Genomic DNA, 14,906 nt, shown 5'->3' on the forward strand with positions numbered 1-14,906 from the left:
CCTCTTTCGCCGGGCCTTTTGGACTCGAAATCCAAACGGAGAGAGTGGTTCAAATCCACCTCAGAACGAACAATGAAAAAGGCGTCGAGCGGGTGCAAGCTTGAGGAGCTAGGAAGGATGGAAGAAAGCTTGACCGTTTTTTCACTGAACTACTCAAACTTTTTGTTCGAAAAAGCGGAAATAGCTCAGTTCGAGAGAGGGTTGAGCTTCATCGGTTAGTGTGCACCAAAGGATGAGGTTTCTTTCCCGCCCTACAAATTGAAACCGTTCTAGATTGATACTGCGATATCGTCAAATCATCCAATGGAGCATGGAAACCATTTCGGTGGCGGTAATGGCCTCCAGTAGTTTTCTATGGAACCATACCACTATGGTCATCTATATGATTAGACCGTGCCGCTTCACTAGACTTTCCTGAACCATCCATTTGATCCCCAGGGTCGTGAAACCACTTTCTAAACAAAAGTTTCCAAAATCCAATGCGGAACCAAGCAGTAAGAGAAATTCATCATGGTAATTATTAGTAGAAAACCAAAGTGGAACAGAGAGAAGAGAGAGTCAGTTACAATGAAAAAATTGTTGAGGAATCATGTTGAAAGAACAACATTCTGTGTCATAAATATCCTATATAGAGATTTTTCATGTATCGACGCTTTTGATTCAATTATGAAAGTACGATGTACTGGACTTGCACCCCTAGTTACGCAAAAGTGCAAGCACAGAAGCGGATGACCGGACCTTACCAACATACTCAAAAAAGTATTCTCTACTGGGGTCTGTGCTCTTGACAAGCAGTGTTTCCAGTCTAGCTGTGTCAAATTGGGTGTGAAGTGTCCTTCTAGGTTCTGGCTGGTAGAGCAGAGGACTGAAAATCCTCTTTAGTTTCACGCATGGGACTCTAAATCCCAATTGCGCTAGCTCTGTGGTTCGATTCCACAACAGAACGAACAATGATTGAATGTGGGCGGTCAACCAGGTAAGCCTGTGCCCAGGAAAGAAAGGACTAGGGAGGGATTGAGAGAAGCTTTCACAGTGTAAAATGAAAAAAAGCATATCGTTCTTAGAAATTGTGGAATTTGACTCAGTTAGAGCTATGGTTTAGCATCAAGAGGGAAGTTTTGTAAAAGCAACAGGAAGAATTGCTCAGATACCCGTGAGCGTATATAACTTGGGTCGTGTTATAAATGCTCTGGCTAAACCTATTGATGGGAGAGGCGAAATTGTAGCTTCCGAGTCTCGCTTAATTGAATCTCCTACTCCAAGTAGAATTTCCAGACGTTCCGTATACGAACCTCTTCAAACAGGGCTTATTGCTATCGATTCGATGATCCCTATAGGGCGCGGTCAGCGAGAGTTCATTATTGGGGACAAACAGACTGGCAAAACAACAGTAGCCACAGATACAATTCTCAAGAAAAAAGGGCAAGGTGTAATATGTGTTTATGTAGCTATCGGTCAAAGAGCATCCTCCGTAGCTCAAGTAGTAACTACTTTCCATGAGGAGGGGGCCATGGAATACACTATTGTAGTAGCTGAAATGGCGGATTCACCTGCTACATCACAATACCTCGCTCCTTATACGGGAGCCGCCCTGTCTGAGTATTTTATGTACCGCGAACGGCATACTTTAATAATTTATGATGATCTCTCCAAACAGGCACAAGCTTATCGCCAAATGTCCCTTCTATTAAGAAGACCTCCCGGCCGTGAGGCTTATCCAGGGGATGTTTTTTATTTGCATTCACGCCTTTTAGAAAGAGACTCTAAATTAAATTCTCTTTTAGGCGAAGGAAGTATGACCGCTTTACCAATAGATGAGACTCAATCTGGAGACGTTTCCGCCTATATTCCTACTAATGTAACCTCCATTACAGATGGACAAATATTCTTATCTGCGGATCTATTCAATGCCGGAATTCGACCCGCTATTAATGTGGGTATTTCTGTTTCCAGAGTAGGATCCGCGGCTCAAATTAAAGCCATGAAACAAGTACCTGGCAAATCCAAATTGGAACTAGCTCAATTCGCAGAGTGACAAGCCTATTATTCACCTCTGCTCTCGATAAAACAAGTCAGAATCAATTGGCAAGGGGTCGACGATTAAGGGAATTGCTTAAACAATCCCAGGCAAATCCTCTCCCAGTGGAAGAGCAGATAGCTACTATTTATACCGGAACAAGAGGATATCTTGATTCGTTAGAAATTGAACAGGTAAATAAATTTCTGGATGAGTTACGTAAACATCTAAAAGATACTAAACCTCAATTCCAAGAAATTATATCTTCTAGCAAGACATTCACCGAGCAAGCGGAAATCCTTTTGAAGGAAGCTATTCAGGAACAGCTGGAACGGTTTTCTCTTCAGTAACAAATAAATTTTGCATGTCTACTCTTGTTAGTAGAATAGGAATCGTTGAGAAAGCTTTTTCATTTGAATCATGCAAAAAAGTTTTCTTTGTTTTTAGTTTAGTATAGTTATTTAAAGAATAGATAGAAATAAGATTGCGTCCAATAGGATTTGAACCTATACCAAAGGTTTAGAAGACCTCTGTCCTATGTACTTTCTGAACAGAACAATGAGAGTCCCAAACAATGGGAGAATGGAGCTTCCCGTCTATGAACTAATCGCTAGACTATATCGTATCGAGCTCAAAGGTTTGTGCAACTTATCTATCAAGCCACACTTCTTTACTTCGAGATAGCGCATTCCACACTTCTTTACTTCGCTATAGAAGTAGGATCCTAGCCAACAATACAATCAGTAGTTTACTTAACTGATATAAAGAGTTTCCCCTGCCTGCCCCTACTATCAATTGATAATACATAAATGATCCGGGGCTAGTGTTGGGTAGCCGGGCCCACTAGAATTCAAGAGCTTCTTATCGATTCAATACGCCCTTAACGGATCCCCGTGCTTTATCTCCATTGGGTGGAGCAAGACCCTTGTCCTATCTTTTCTTTACAGAGCAATAGAAATGATGGTTGCCCCTCGCTGCACTGACCAATGATATCTCAGAAGAGAGAAAGACTTCTATAACTTGCCAATGATATCTAGTGGGCACTACGAACTCCAGGCATACTGTACTTGACCACCCTACTTTGCTTTGTCCCCATTAGGAGAAACCAATACTTACTTTCAATTGGTAGAGAGGAAGAAGAGAACTGACACTAGTAATAGGTTGACTTCTCTTAACAGAACTGACACTAGTAATAGGTTGATGACTTCTCTTAACAGAACTGACACTAGTAATAGGTTGATGACTTCTCTGACGTAATAGCTGGCCGACTTCTCTTCATGGATCACCGTTCTATATAGTTAGGCGCAGTATCGCGTTTAACCACCTATCCCTATTCCCTCAATCAATACCGTCCAACTATCATTTTATTGGGATAGCAGCATACTTCTCGTTAGGGACAATAGTTCCTATACTTAACTAACCTCTATGCACAATTACTGTTTGACACATCATTCTTTCATCTTTTCGTTCTTGACGACTCTGTTTGACGGAGCCTGACCTTGAACTAACTTTTTGCAACACAAACCACTATCTTTACTTTCCTTTAGCAATAGTATCTAACTATCAATTCATAAGAGTCAAACGGGTGGGTCCATCCCATCTATCGACAGGTCCTGATACCGGATCTGGGAAACAAGCAATACTCGCCGGAATTCCATAATGAAAAACAGACCTGTCTTCTCTTGAAAGACTGTCCTTTCCTCGCTTGTTATTGTGATATCAATGAAAGAAAGCTGGATACTGACTTCTTCCCAAGAGCTCTATCAGCCCTGAATTCCTTAGCCATACGACTCTTCCTTAGTTTCCTAATGCTGGTGGCCCTAGCTAGTGGTGAGACGGGGCATATACTATTCTCGGTCTTATAACGAAGAGGTTGCCTAGTTTGAACCGAACACTATACTTGATCTCTCGTCCTATCACAAACAAGTCTCTTCCCCCAAGTCCTAGTAGACTAGTCCAAGTAGTCCGGGACAATAGCGTCACGTCTCTTCGCTAACCCCTGGCACACAATCACTATAAGACAAAGCAAGAGAAACCTCTCTTATCCTTCTCGACTAGAAGTTACAAGTTTCCTGTTCCGGTTTCGGCTTGAGGGAAGTGCCTGAAATCGATTCAATTCTTATCTCCGATTTCGAACTCCGGCTGGATTCTTATGACCAAGAGCTATTTTATTGGTCAGAAGAATGGAAGGACAACGAGAAGATGGTTCGGTTGCTCCTGCTGGAATATTCCATTTATTTAATACTCCGAATCGCGTAACCCCGAATGGCAATGTTGTTATTGAGGTTGGTCAGATCAATAAGACAGCAAGGGAGTCACAATATTCTGATAATAGCAAACAGGGCTTTGGAATCTATGGAAGGAGCCTTCAATGCTTCTCCAGTGTCAACCATTAGTCGATAACAGAATGAAATGCCACAATTAAGTTGAAAAAGAGAGTCATTAAAAAGAGGCATGCTTGATAAAGAGTACAGATAATATGTTATGGATGTGAGGAGCCTCACCCAGTACTTTTCTTACTAAACTAAAAAACTCTACTCTCCTTTCACAGCCAACCCACCCATTGCTTTTTCGAGCTCGATAAAAAGGAAAGTTCACGTGCCAATCCTTACCATTGGTAACTGTAATTACCAAGCCTAATCTTTCACTGAATACCGAGTAAAGCAAGCAAGAAAGAGGGAAGGAGCAGCTGTTTTCGAGCTAGGCTCGATCCCTTTTTCATCCACTTCTCGCTATTTGTAATTCTACTTGAATTAGTTCTTCCTAAGTTTAGTGAGGTGAGTACTGCATCCATAACTAGAGGACTTGCTTTTCTGCTTGGCTCCCAGGGGAAGTTGGATTGGATAAGAGTAATTGAAGCGCAAGGAAGGCAATCGGTATTCAAACAACTATTCAGAGTTCCCAACTCTGGGTAAAGGAAATCTGTACTTGACGACTGAACCAAATCCTTTGCCTTTATTTATTCTATTATTTTGATATATATCAGCTGAAAACAAAACAAAAATACTACTACGTTGGGACAATGACCCACCTTTCTATACTCAACCTGTCATCTTCTCTCCTCGCTCCCTGGGACAAATAAGACTATTTATTAAGTGATAAACAAGAGAAACTAGTGATATTATCTAAGCTTCTGGCCATGTCTGATTGGCATTCAAGTCTGCCTTCCATTGCTTGAAAAGGCCTAGCACCGTAAGTAGCAATTAGCTATGTCCAAACTCAAACGTCATATTTTATCTAAGCACAGGAGTCTTAATAAGGAAAGAAGACATAAGAATGGGAAGTATCCGCTAGTTATAATGTAGTATAAAGAGAGCTATTTCATGGATCTTGGTCACAATAAAAAGAATCCAATAATGATCTATCAACTAAATAAGTTTATTATATAATCCTGTATCTTCAAGGTTGTTAAGATGATTTAGTAGATGTGTTGGTATCGTTTTCATCTGCCGTTGGGAGTGACTGCTTTTCTAATCTATCCTTTTATCCTTCTTTTCGGAGACAAGCACATATTACCGTAACCTAGTGATTAATATATCCTGTTGGTACTACTTCGTCGAGCAATCAATCCTTTTTCCATTCTTGTTCTGAGGTTGTCAGCTTCCTCCGATGGCACCACTTGTACTCTCTGTCGGAATCTGTAGACATAGTTTCTGGGCGTCTTTAAAAACTGATCGACATAGTTGTCACGCACAAACTTGCGCAACGGCTTTGGAGTAAAAGAATCTCCTGCCCGGTCATACACATCATCTCGAGCGCAGAATCTACTACTCTAACAAGATACTCGGCTCGGGTAAATCATGCTTTCGTTATGCGAGGAAAGTGAAAGGAAAGAGGGAAAGGGAGACACTGGGCAATCCGGAATCGATGAAATCACTGTTTTTTCGCCTTGTAATATGTCCGGTTACATTCCAGAGATGAATCAGACCAGGAGATAGATAAGCGCTATGGCAGACACATGAAATAAGAATTTGAAAAGTAATGATCAACTTTATGGATCCATAGGTAGATTCACTTGTGAAGCTGTGGGATGGGACAAGATTCAAAAGTACCAAAAGTAAGTTAAGTGGGACGCTGAGTTCATCGCTGCGATCGAGGGTCCAAAGCTAGCCAATTTGATGACCGTGTAGGAACGGGTTCTGAATGTTCACAATAATGTAGTTGGAAATGACAAAAGGCTCCTAAATTGATACCTAATAATAGCTTAGCAACTCCTTTGTTTTACTAAAGAGCCAAGTTCGGACAAGCAACTCGGAAGGAGGAATGTGTTGAGATGCCTATGCCTAAGAGAGATAAGCGGAGGACGTATGATAGCCGAGAGGATGTCGGTAAATGACGGAGTTTAAGGAGTTGTTTTTGAATTCGGCATGGCATATTTCATTTTTTTGATGAGAACGTCGTCTCCTTGCTTACCCGCCTGGCCAATGGAAGGAATTAATTACCTTGGTCAGTCAGCGAAAGAAATAATATCACCAGTTCATCATCCCAATCCTTCCTATTAGTTTCATTAATTAATTCAGCCCCAGAGTGTTGGCAATCAAGGGCCAAGAAAGAATCCCAAGTCTATCCTATATCGCCATGGTCGAAAGCACAATCCCTTTCTCTTCCTATACCGAAATCGTCGTTTCATTCCTCCGCAACTTCTATCGCGGACATGATCCAATCTACCTTACAAGACAGATTAAGATATAACTTAAGGCTTTCCCAAGCTGGCGCATAACCTCTGGTAGAGGCATTCACCCAGAGACAGAGAAGTGGGAAACCGCGGATGAAAAGAATACCGAGGTCTTTGATAGCAAACTTCTACGCGAGCTTTCTAACTAAAAGGAATCTCTTATTCATATGGCATAAAATGGAAAAACTTGATGGAGATTTCTTCTCCATTTCCATGGTACAGTCCCGTTGCATGCTACAGTTCCATTACTTACTACCTGAATTTGCTATATACGAAATTCTGACATCTACGGTACTTGTCGTCTACTTCTGGTGGAAGCAATTCCAAAGGTGAAGATAATACTGAGCCGAATAGTAATGAGGGGAATGCAAAATCTAGCAAAGGTAAGAAGGGTCAAGGAAGAATAGCAGTGACTTATAAAAGGAAAGCACCGAATAAAAGGAAGGAGATCCGTCTTTATTTTTTGCATGTGGTCAATGCGTTTGCTGATTGATAACTGTCTAATCTTAAGATGGTTTTGTGGCACGTTACAAACATACATATACAGTAGAAATATAGTTGTGTTGAGTTAGGTTGAAGAATTTTTACCTTCTTTTTGAAATGAGATATAGTGCTTTCTTTGTTCGGTAGGAGATTTTGCACTTTCATATTCTAGTTCCTCATTTGAGCGTTCTTTTGCTCTGTTGGTGGGGCATAAACTCATAAATAGTGTGTGTTTTTTCTTTAAAGAATAGTAAAAGTATGCATTCAAGTAGTAGCTTTTTCTAAATAGTCGAGTAGGGCTGGCAACAAGGACTAGGAAGATACGGGCTAGTTTGTTTTTTTAGGGGATTTATTTATGCAAGATATGCACGTGAGTAGGTCAGTATATGTGTATTTGCTAATAGAGGAAAACACGTAGTAAGTAGGCTTGCTTTTTCGTAGGGATAGGTAGCTTGACAAGGGATGCCTGGGATAGCACATAGGAAAAGTATAGAAGGAAAGGCGGCGGGAAAATAGCCATGGTCAAGGTAAACAAGTACTAGGCCTTTTCTTTCCGAAGCAAGTCAAGGACAACTAGGTCAGTCTAGGGGGGCAATCCTCTAGATCGATACTTCTCTTCCACAGACTAAACCAATTAATAAACAATTTACAGAGTATTCTTGCATTCCTATCTGGTCTGCATCTCTCCTATCGAAACTATAATATAACCTTAATGGAAGGGCCCTGGTTCTGCCTTGCCAAACCGACAAATCCAGAAATTGTAGATGAATTCATCGGGCTTAACGTGTGATTTTGTTATAAGTGAACAGGCATCGTCGTCCAACCGTGTCGAGTTGGGATTAGAGGAGAGAGCTCGAATGGATAGGTCCAGTGAGGCGGGTGTGGAGCACGAAGGATTAAGAAGGTCCTCTTTATTTCCGGAATCAACAAGAAAGACTTAGCAGCCCAAATAAAGTAACCCTTTCCCCCTCCCGAGTCTATCGTATCCATAGTTTCAGTGGGTATCGAACTGCGAAGCGAGGAAGCTATTTCAATTGAACGGGCTTACTTTCTTACTTGGTTCTTTTGTAGAACAACCTTGGTATGAAGCTAGACGATTCAAACTATATAAGCATAAGCAATTCAAACTAGACATTTCGACCTTCATCCCACCCGAGAAATAATAAGCAAAGAGCTCGTAAGTCGGGCATAGAGAAAGCGACTCCTTGTTGGTGTAAGATAGGTGTTGGTCCGATTCACCTATGTCAGTTCGAACCTGACGAGTCGTTCCTTCGTGTGGAGAATCTCTCTCCTTTTCTTCGAAGTCTTGCTTCATTAAGTTACTTGCTCTCTCAGCCTCATAATAATAATCAATATTCAAATACTTTATGCTAAATTCTGTATAGCAATCAATGTCTGAGGGCATAGAGAACCTTAAGAGGATAGGAAAGTCTATTTATTTGAGACCAATGAGGTCAGAAATTCAAGCATTCGGGTCAAGACTATAAGGTGCTATCAGGCCATACCTCAAAAGGCTCGCTACCTTCTCTAGATACTTGATTGGAAGAGACAGTAGATGTAAGAGAGTTAAAGCACTTCGCTGGAAGAAGGGTATAATGGAAAGTCAATCAATATTTCATCCAGAACTAAATAGGTCATTTACGACTCAATGGTTTATCAATCAAATACATCAGCATTCCAAAATACTACCCGCTAACGCCCTCACTCTTTGACTTAGAGGTCTTAGCCCCACCTTTACTTATATCTTAGACTTATACTCTTCCTTACTTCCCTTCTCTGGCCATGTGGTTGAGGATATTTGAAAAAAAGAAGAAATTGACAATACCTACTATCGATGCCTAAGAGTAGGTCTTTACCAGCTTGCCTAATAAGAGTAGTTTAATACCGGCTTACTTGTACAAGCTTATACTATAAGAGTGAGTACACTACCTTCTTGATTATTATCATCAGAAAGATATTTTGAAACCATCCTGGTCTCATTTACTTTGATAAAGCAAATCTTAGTAAATAAATGTGGGTGATCCTAGTTAGAATAAGAGTTATATTGTGGTGTTAGGTACTAATATAACTCCACTTTATGCGTATAGGAAGGCGGCTGCTTAGAATGCTAAACAGGCCTGGACAGAACAAGTAGACGAAAGACCTCCAAGCTGTGTCGTCATTCTCAATCCTGAAAAGAGAGCGCACATCCTGAGGAAGGCGCGTCATGCAAAGGTTCCCATTTTTTTCCTTAGTTGACCCCGTGTTTCTATCGGATCCTAAGCTTCATCGGGACAAGCGCATAAACCATCCCATCCCGGTAGAGGGGACAGAGCAGCTCAGCGGGCTAATCAGTGACCTCATCTACCCAAAGACTTTATTTCTGTTGTACTTTCTTAAGCAATAGGAATTAGAATTTCATAGGTAGAGGGGGCCAAGGTGCCAGAAACATGGATTTCATGGAAACAAGGTAATCCGTAGTTGGTAGCAGATGTTCCGCGGGATCAGATATCCTCTGTATTGTCTCTGCATTCGAGGAATGCTTGTAGTTGTGCTAGGCGTGAGAAGAACTCTACAATAAGATTTCTACGATTGGTACCAGATTGGAATTCATTCTCAGAACTCTCCTCTAGAGAATGGCCTGGCTAAAGAGAGTGATAGATCCATCATGTCGTGTGGAAACTAAAGCTAGGCGCCGCTATTCGTCCTCAGCCGTATTCTCATTCTAGGAAAAAGTATGGCTCGTTTTGGGAAACGATCAGTAGTAGTGGTGGATGGCAGGTATGGAAGGATCCCGGCAAGTTCCTATCTGAGATTACCACCGGCCCTGCCCTGAGCTGACTTCTTTGCTAGTAGTGAAGTGCGTTTTCACTTAGCTGGAAAATTCCATAATCCGATTTGACCTTGGGAGCCTGTCCACGGATCTGATCAAAGTATGATTCCCTAGTTCCAAAAGTCCTAAAGCCTATGGCGCCAAGCATGGGGAGTCCGCGGAGAAGAAAAACTCTATTTCGCTATGGGCCAAAACTAGTGTTTTTTCGGATTTCTAGTCTAGTTTAAGTGCAGGGCTAGAGAGTTCTCTTCCAGTATTCTTAGCTGACTATCCTCTTGCTTGACTCAAACAAATAGCTTTTGTTTCCACAAGGCAGATCCCATTCCTCGAATGCAAAGGACAAGAAAGACGGATTCTGGCTGGAAGGAAGGGTTCTCGTATTGGTTCTTCTGGTGCGCTACTGCCTTGTGTTGTGCCAGATTGGAATTGGTATCGGAATCCTGGTTGGTAGAAGGAAGCTCGGGTATTGCTTATTGTTGAAAGCACTCGTTTGTTCCAGCTAGTGAGTTGAAAGCACTCGTTTGTTCCGGCTCGTGATGTGTCTGACGCATGCATAGAATCAAGATCTATTGAGACCAGGATGTTTGTTTCTTCCTCGAAACAAGAGATATGCTCTGTCTTATTTGCATTCGACCGGAGAACCTCACTTATCAACTGCCCTGGATTGGATCTACTTACAATTTGAGAAACTAGCTCCAGAACCCCTGTTTTTGATGCAGAATCGGTGGTTCCTTCTCTTTTTCGTGATTTCATTCATAAATCAATGGAAAGAGCACTTTATTCAGTGAATTGACATGTTCCTGATGCTTTTACAGTAGCAGCAATCTTGGTAGCAGAAGTAGATCCGAGTGTAGATACCAGGATCATATCACCACTATTGACTATTTCAATTCATTCACATCTGCTCGTATCAATCAAAGTTTCCTATCAAGAAATCCCAGCAGCAATCAAGTTGGCACCCACTATATAAGATGCACTATTTCCTGATCTTGTCCCAAACCCAACTCGGCACTTTTAGACCTGGCCTGGATCCCTCCCTTCTCCGACAATATATGCAACCTTAAAGAAAAGAGACTACTCTCAGAACGACCCTTCGGAAAGCCCCACAACAAGCTATCCCAGAAGAAATTGTATAACTTGGCCAAAGTATTCACTTCCAGTTCCCTTTGCAATAAGATCACAGTAGATACTGTTTAGAAGGCTCACTCTCTCGTCTACAAAAAATAGATGTGTGCTTACTTCTTGGAGATTGACTCCTGCCGGTAAGTGCACACCCTCAGTAGTATCTCTATAGACTTTATAGAGTATTTCCAATTGATAAATGATTTGTTCTTTAAGAACATCTTTGGATATATCAGTTACTTGTGTTTCAACATTAATAGCATTTATGTGATGGATCATCCGGCCAGCCCTAACGGCGACAAGAATAGCTATCGACAATGACAAACCCAATGATACAATATACTAAAATATAATCGTTTCCATAAAAATCTGCCATCATCTTTTGAGTCATACTTGTCCCTTAGCGGACTCACTCTTGTCTTGCTTCATCTAAGGAGTGATAAGTGCCAGGAGTCTGCCTCTAGCATCAATACATGTCCTAGTTACGAACAAAGAAGCGGTGTTGTCTCCTTAGCGTTAGCGGCCTTATGCCTATTTCAGTATACGCCCGTGTCAATATGTCTAGACTTACCTATACCCATGCTTCCTTCTTCTTTGACTAGCTTGCTTCCCCTATCAAATAGAACGGGAATGACTGTGTGCTTGGCCATCGTTAGTAAGCCCGTGTAGGGTAGGACCATCATCGAGCAAATGTTCCTTCAAAGGCGCGGAGCGTGCTATGGCAGATTTTCATCCCGCAAGAGGATGCGCCTAACTAAAACGCCGAAAGGCAGTGTGGCCCAATCCGTTGCTTTGCTTGTTGGGTCCACTTTTTGAAAGTTTCTTTGTTCGTAACATTAGTAGTTACTCACTGCATTAGTAGTTACTCACTGGGTGGGTGCACCAACGGCTTTCTAGGAATTTGAGTTGCTCAATATGGACGGAAAGATACTTTCGTGAAATAAAAGAACGACAGCGGCAGGTTGATGAGGGAAAGGAAACCAGATCTTTTTTCTATGGTATGGCCTGGGTGGCCTAAGCGAAATCCCGAGAGATGAAGGAGCCGATCAATCTACCCGCCCGAGGTAAGCTTGCTCCTCACTTGATTTGAAGCTGCCTCCGCTCCCTGCCGTCATACAGATTGATTAACTTTATCTTGACATACGCTATGCATATATTTGCTAGAGATATCAATCGAAATAGGAGCTTTCTGAAAATAGAAATCAATATATCCATGGTATTGAATGGACAAGAATTGAATGGGATTGTGGCACCCAGTGATACACTATGCCATGTTATGAACAAAGAAATGATCAAGAATTTCATTATGGCATGGCGCTATAGGCCATCGATTCGGTTATAGGAGTAGACGCGGGCAATGGCAAAGAGGAACATTTGGATGGATGACTTCCAAGACACGAGTCACTACTTTAGAACTACGTTATTCCCTGGCGTCAGGTACACATCCGGGGTTGAAGAAGGGACGCATATCAAATAAATGCGATCTAGATCCCTTTAACAGATTAGCAGCATCTTCGCATTCTGAGCCGAGACTATTATGATTACCTACCGAATTGGAGGAATCAAAGATCCTTACTTGACGAACTTAACTGACACTCTACTGATTGGACTTTACCGACTTCAGAAATCAGACAAGATTCTATACCGAGCTGACCTATCAACCAGACGGACTTGAAAAACTGACCTGTCTTCTATTGTTATTGCCGGGCCTCCAGACCATACCAATTCACCGAGTTAGAAACCGGACCAGAGCTATTAACCGACTTGACGTGCTTTCCTGACGGACTGACCGGACAGACCAATCCAACGAACTGACTTTGCTAGCTTATCGAGCCGAGGAGACAAGACGGATCCATATAAGGATACCAGCAACCCGAAGAGAAGAACCCCAGTTTATTAAAGAGATGCGTTCTATTTCACTAGTTGGGTTTCTGTCTCGGCCTGGCATCTTTGGACAAGAATAATAAGTATAAGTAGCAGCTTCCTATTCCTTAGTACTTTCCTGTAGTGTAGTTTCTCAAACCAGTGCTTTTCCTGGAATGGATAGAATTCCTCAACTCTAGGAAAACCTGGTATGACAAATTCCGTATAATATGCAAAATTATGTTTCCGTATAAAATAAATAAGTAGACTAGCTCTGGACCGGAAATCGAAACCCTGGAAACAAAAGACAGGACAGGTATGAATCACTAAACCTGAGAGCTTCCTTCTCTTCTCCGCTTTGCTCTGTTACTCCTTTTGCAGATGGTTGGTCACCACTCTTAGGCTTTTTGTTCTCTGCTTGTGGTGGGTCTCCAATCTTGATCCGGTGCTGACTTAATAGGGAAACCTACCCAGAAAATGCCCCCTTTTCCGGTCCGGTTAACAAAGCCTGTAAACCAAGAGCGGAACGAAGAGCTAAAACGTCACCTTTACCCTTATCCTATTTCTTTCTTACTTGTAAACCAGACCGCGTCATTCCTTTTTTCTTTCTTTGGTAAGGAAGGGACGGCTATTCCCACAGGTTGATCTTGATAAAATGTGCAGCGGTAAGCAACAAACTAATAATCTCGATGCAGGATTGTCGTTCCCATAGGTTCCTCCTCCAAAACCTTCTTAGGCGAAAAAGACTGGAAGGGCTTATTCCCACTGCTGATTACTGAGAACCTTCTACCGGGAAAGATTTCCTTCTATGCCTAGTGGTTTTGGAATTGGAAAGGGGAAAGGCAGAGAGAATTTACTTAAATTCCACTATGTTATGTATACAATGATCGGGTTGCGTCTGGTATGATCGGGGTGCTTTATCTAAACTAGGCAGGATAACTTGGCTAACTTTCCTACTCTGATAGCATCTCTGAACGGCAGGTACCCTCAACCGCCGTAACGAAGGAATGAATCTATTAAGTGGGAAAGAGCCCTCCGGTGAATACAAATCAATTGGAAACCTCACCCTGCATTCATGTCTCTAACAAGGCTGTCTAAGCTAAGCGGCCATGGACCCATGGACCCGGGGAATCTGAACCATTAGGTAGAGTTTCAGCTGAAAGAAAACCAGGTCAATCTTCCAATCGCGAGTCTTTACAAGCTTGAAACAACTTAAGCACAGGCGGGAGTCGCCCCTTTTAAAGTAAGTATTTATGCGGCGCTGAACTAACGAGCGGATACCTAACCTTCGAAGGAGAAGAAAAGACGGATGTATCTTTCATTCATATCGATCAGATGTGCTTTGCTCAGGACTCCCATTTTATCATTGCTTAAGCCATATTACATAAAGCATAGTGAGTGATACGCAATGCTGGTACCACCATGTTTTTTTCCTCACTCTGTGTAGCCACACTCGTTTGTCCATTTGTACTTATTATTTATGTGAAATAGTATCCGTTGGTTGTAGAAGCACTAGCATTCAGGGATTGCAAAATCCATAATATCAAGAAGCGGTAGGAACCTGGCTAACTTCGATGTGGATAACGCGCTGTAGAAGAAAGTGGATCAACCAAAGTAGACCTTGATCGAAAGGCGCCACAAGGCGAACCAATAGAGTGTGGTGTAAGCAGTGAAGCAGAATAGGAATTGGAACTGCTTGAACTAGAAAGGGCTTCTGCTACCGCGCTACCTCGGGAGCTTCGGAAATGGTATACTCGCTTCACTCATCTATAATGGTATCCTTGAAAGCTAGCTAAAGTGGGTTCTAGACAAAGTTCTCCTAACAAGGGCGGAATGAAAAACAAGAGCAGTATAGCTCTACATTACGCTTCGAGGGCCTCGTCTTACTCACTCACCTTCTACTAATCGGACCGTGACAAAACAACCAGCCCAAC

General features: G+C 42.0%; 1 protein-coding gene across 1 annotated transcript; it reads left to right on the forward strand.

The window, feature by feature from the left end:
* Positions 1 to 958: 958 nt before the first annotated feature.
* Positions 959 to 2,480, forward strand: LOC125528161 (ATP synthase subunit alpha, chloroplastic-like). Its single transcript, XM_048692670.1, has 2 exons — positions 959 to 976; positions 1,103 to 2,480. The coding sequence occupies exons 1-2, from the start codon at positions 959 to 961 to the stop codon at positions 2,033 to 2,035; spliced, it is 951 nt and encodes a 316-aa protein (XP_048548627.1). The 3' UTR covers positions 2,036 to 2,480.
* The last annotated feature ends 12,426 nt before the right edge of the window (positions 2,481 to 14,906 follow it).

This window comes from Triticum urartu, unplaced genomic scaffold, assembly GCF_003073215.2.
Source record: "Triticum urartu cultivar G1812 unplaced genomic scaffold, Tu2.1 TuUngrouped_contig_4676, whole genome shotgun sequence".
Lineage (NCBI taxonomy): Eukaryota > Viridiplantae > Streptophyta > Magnoliopsida > Poales > Poaceae > Triticum > Triticum urartu.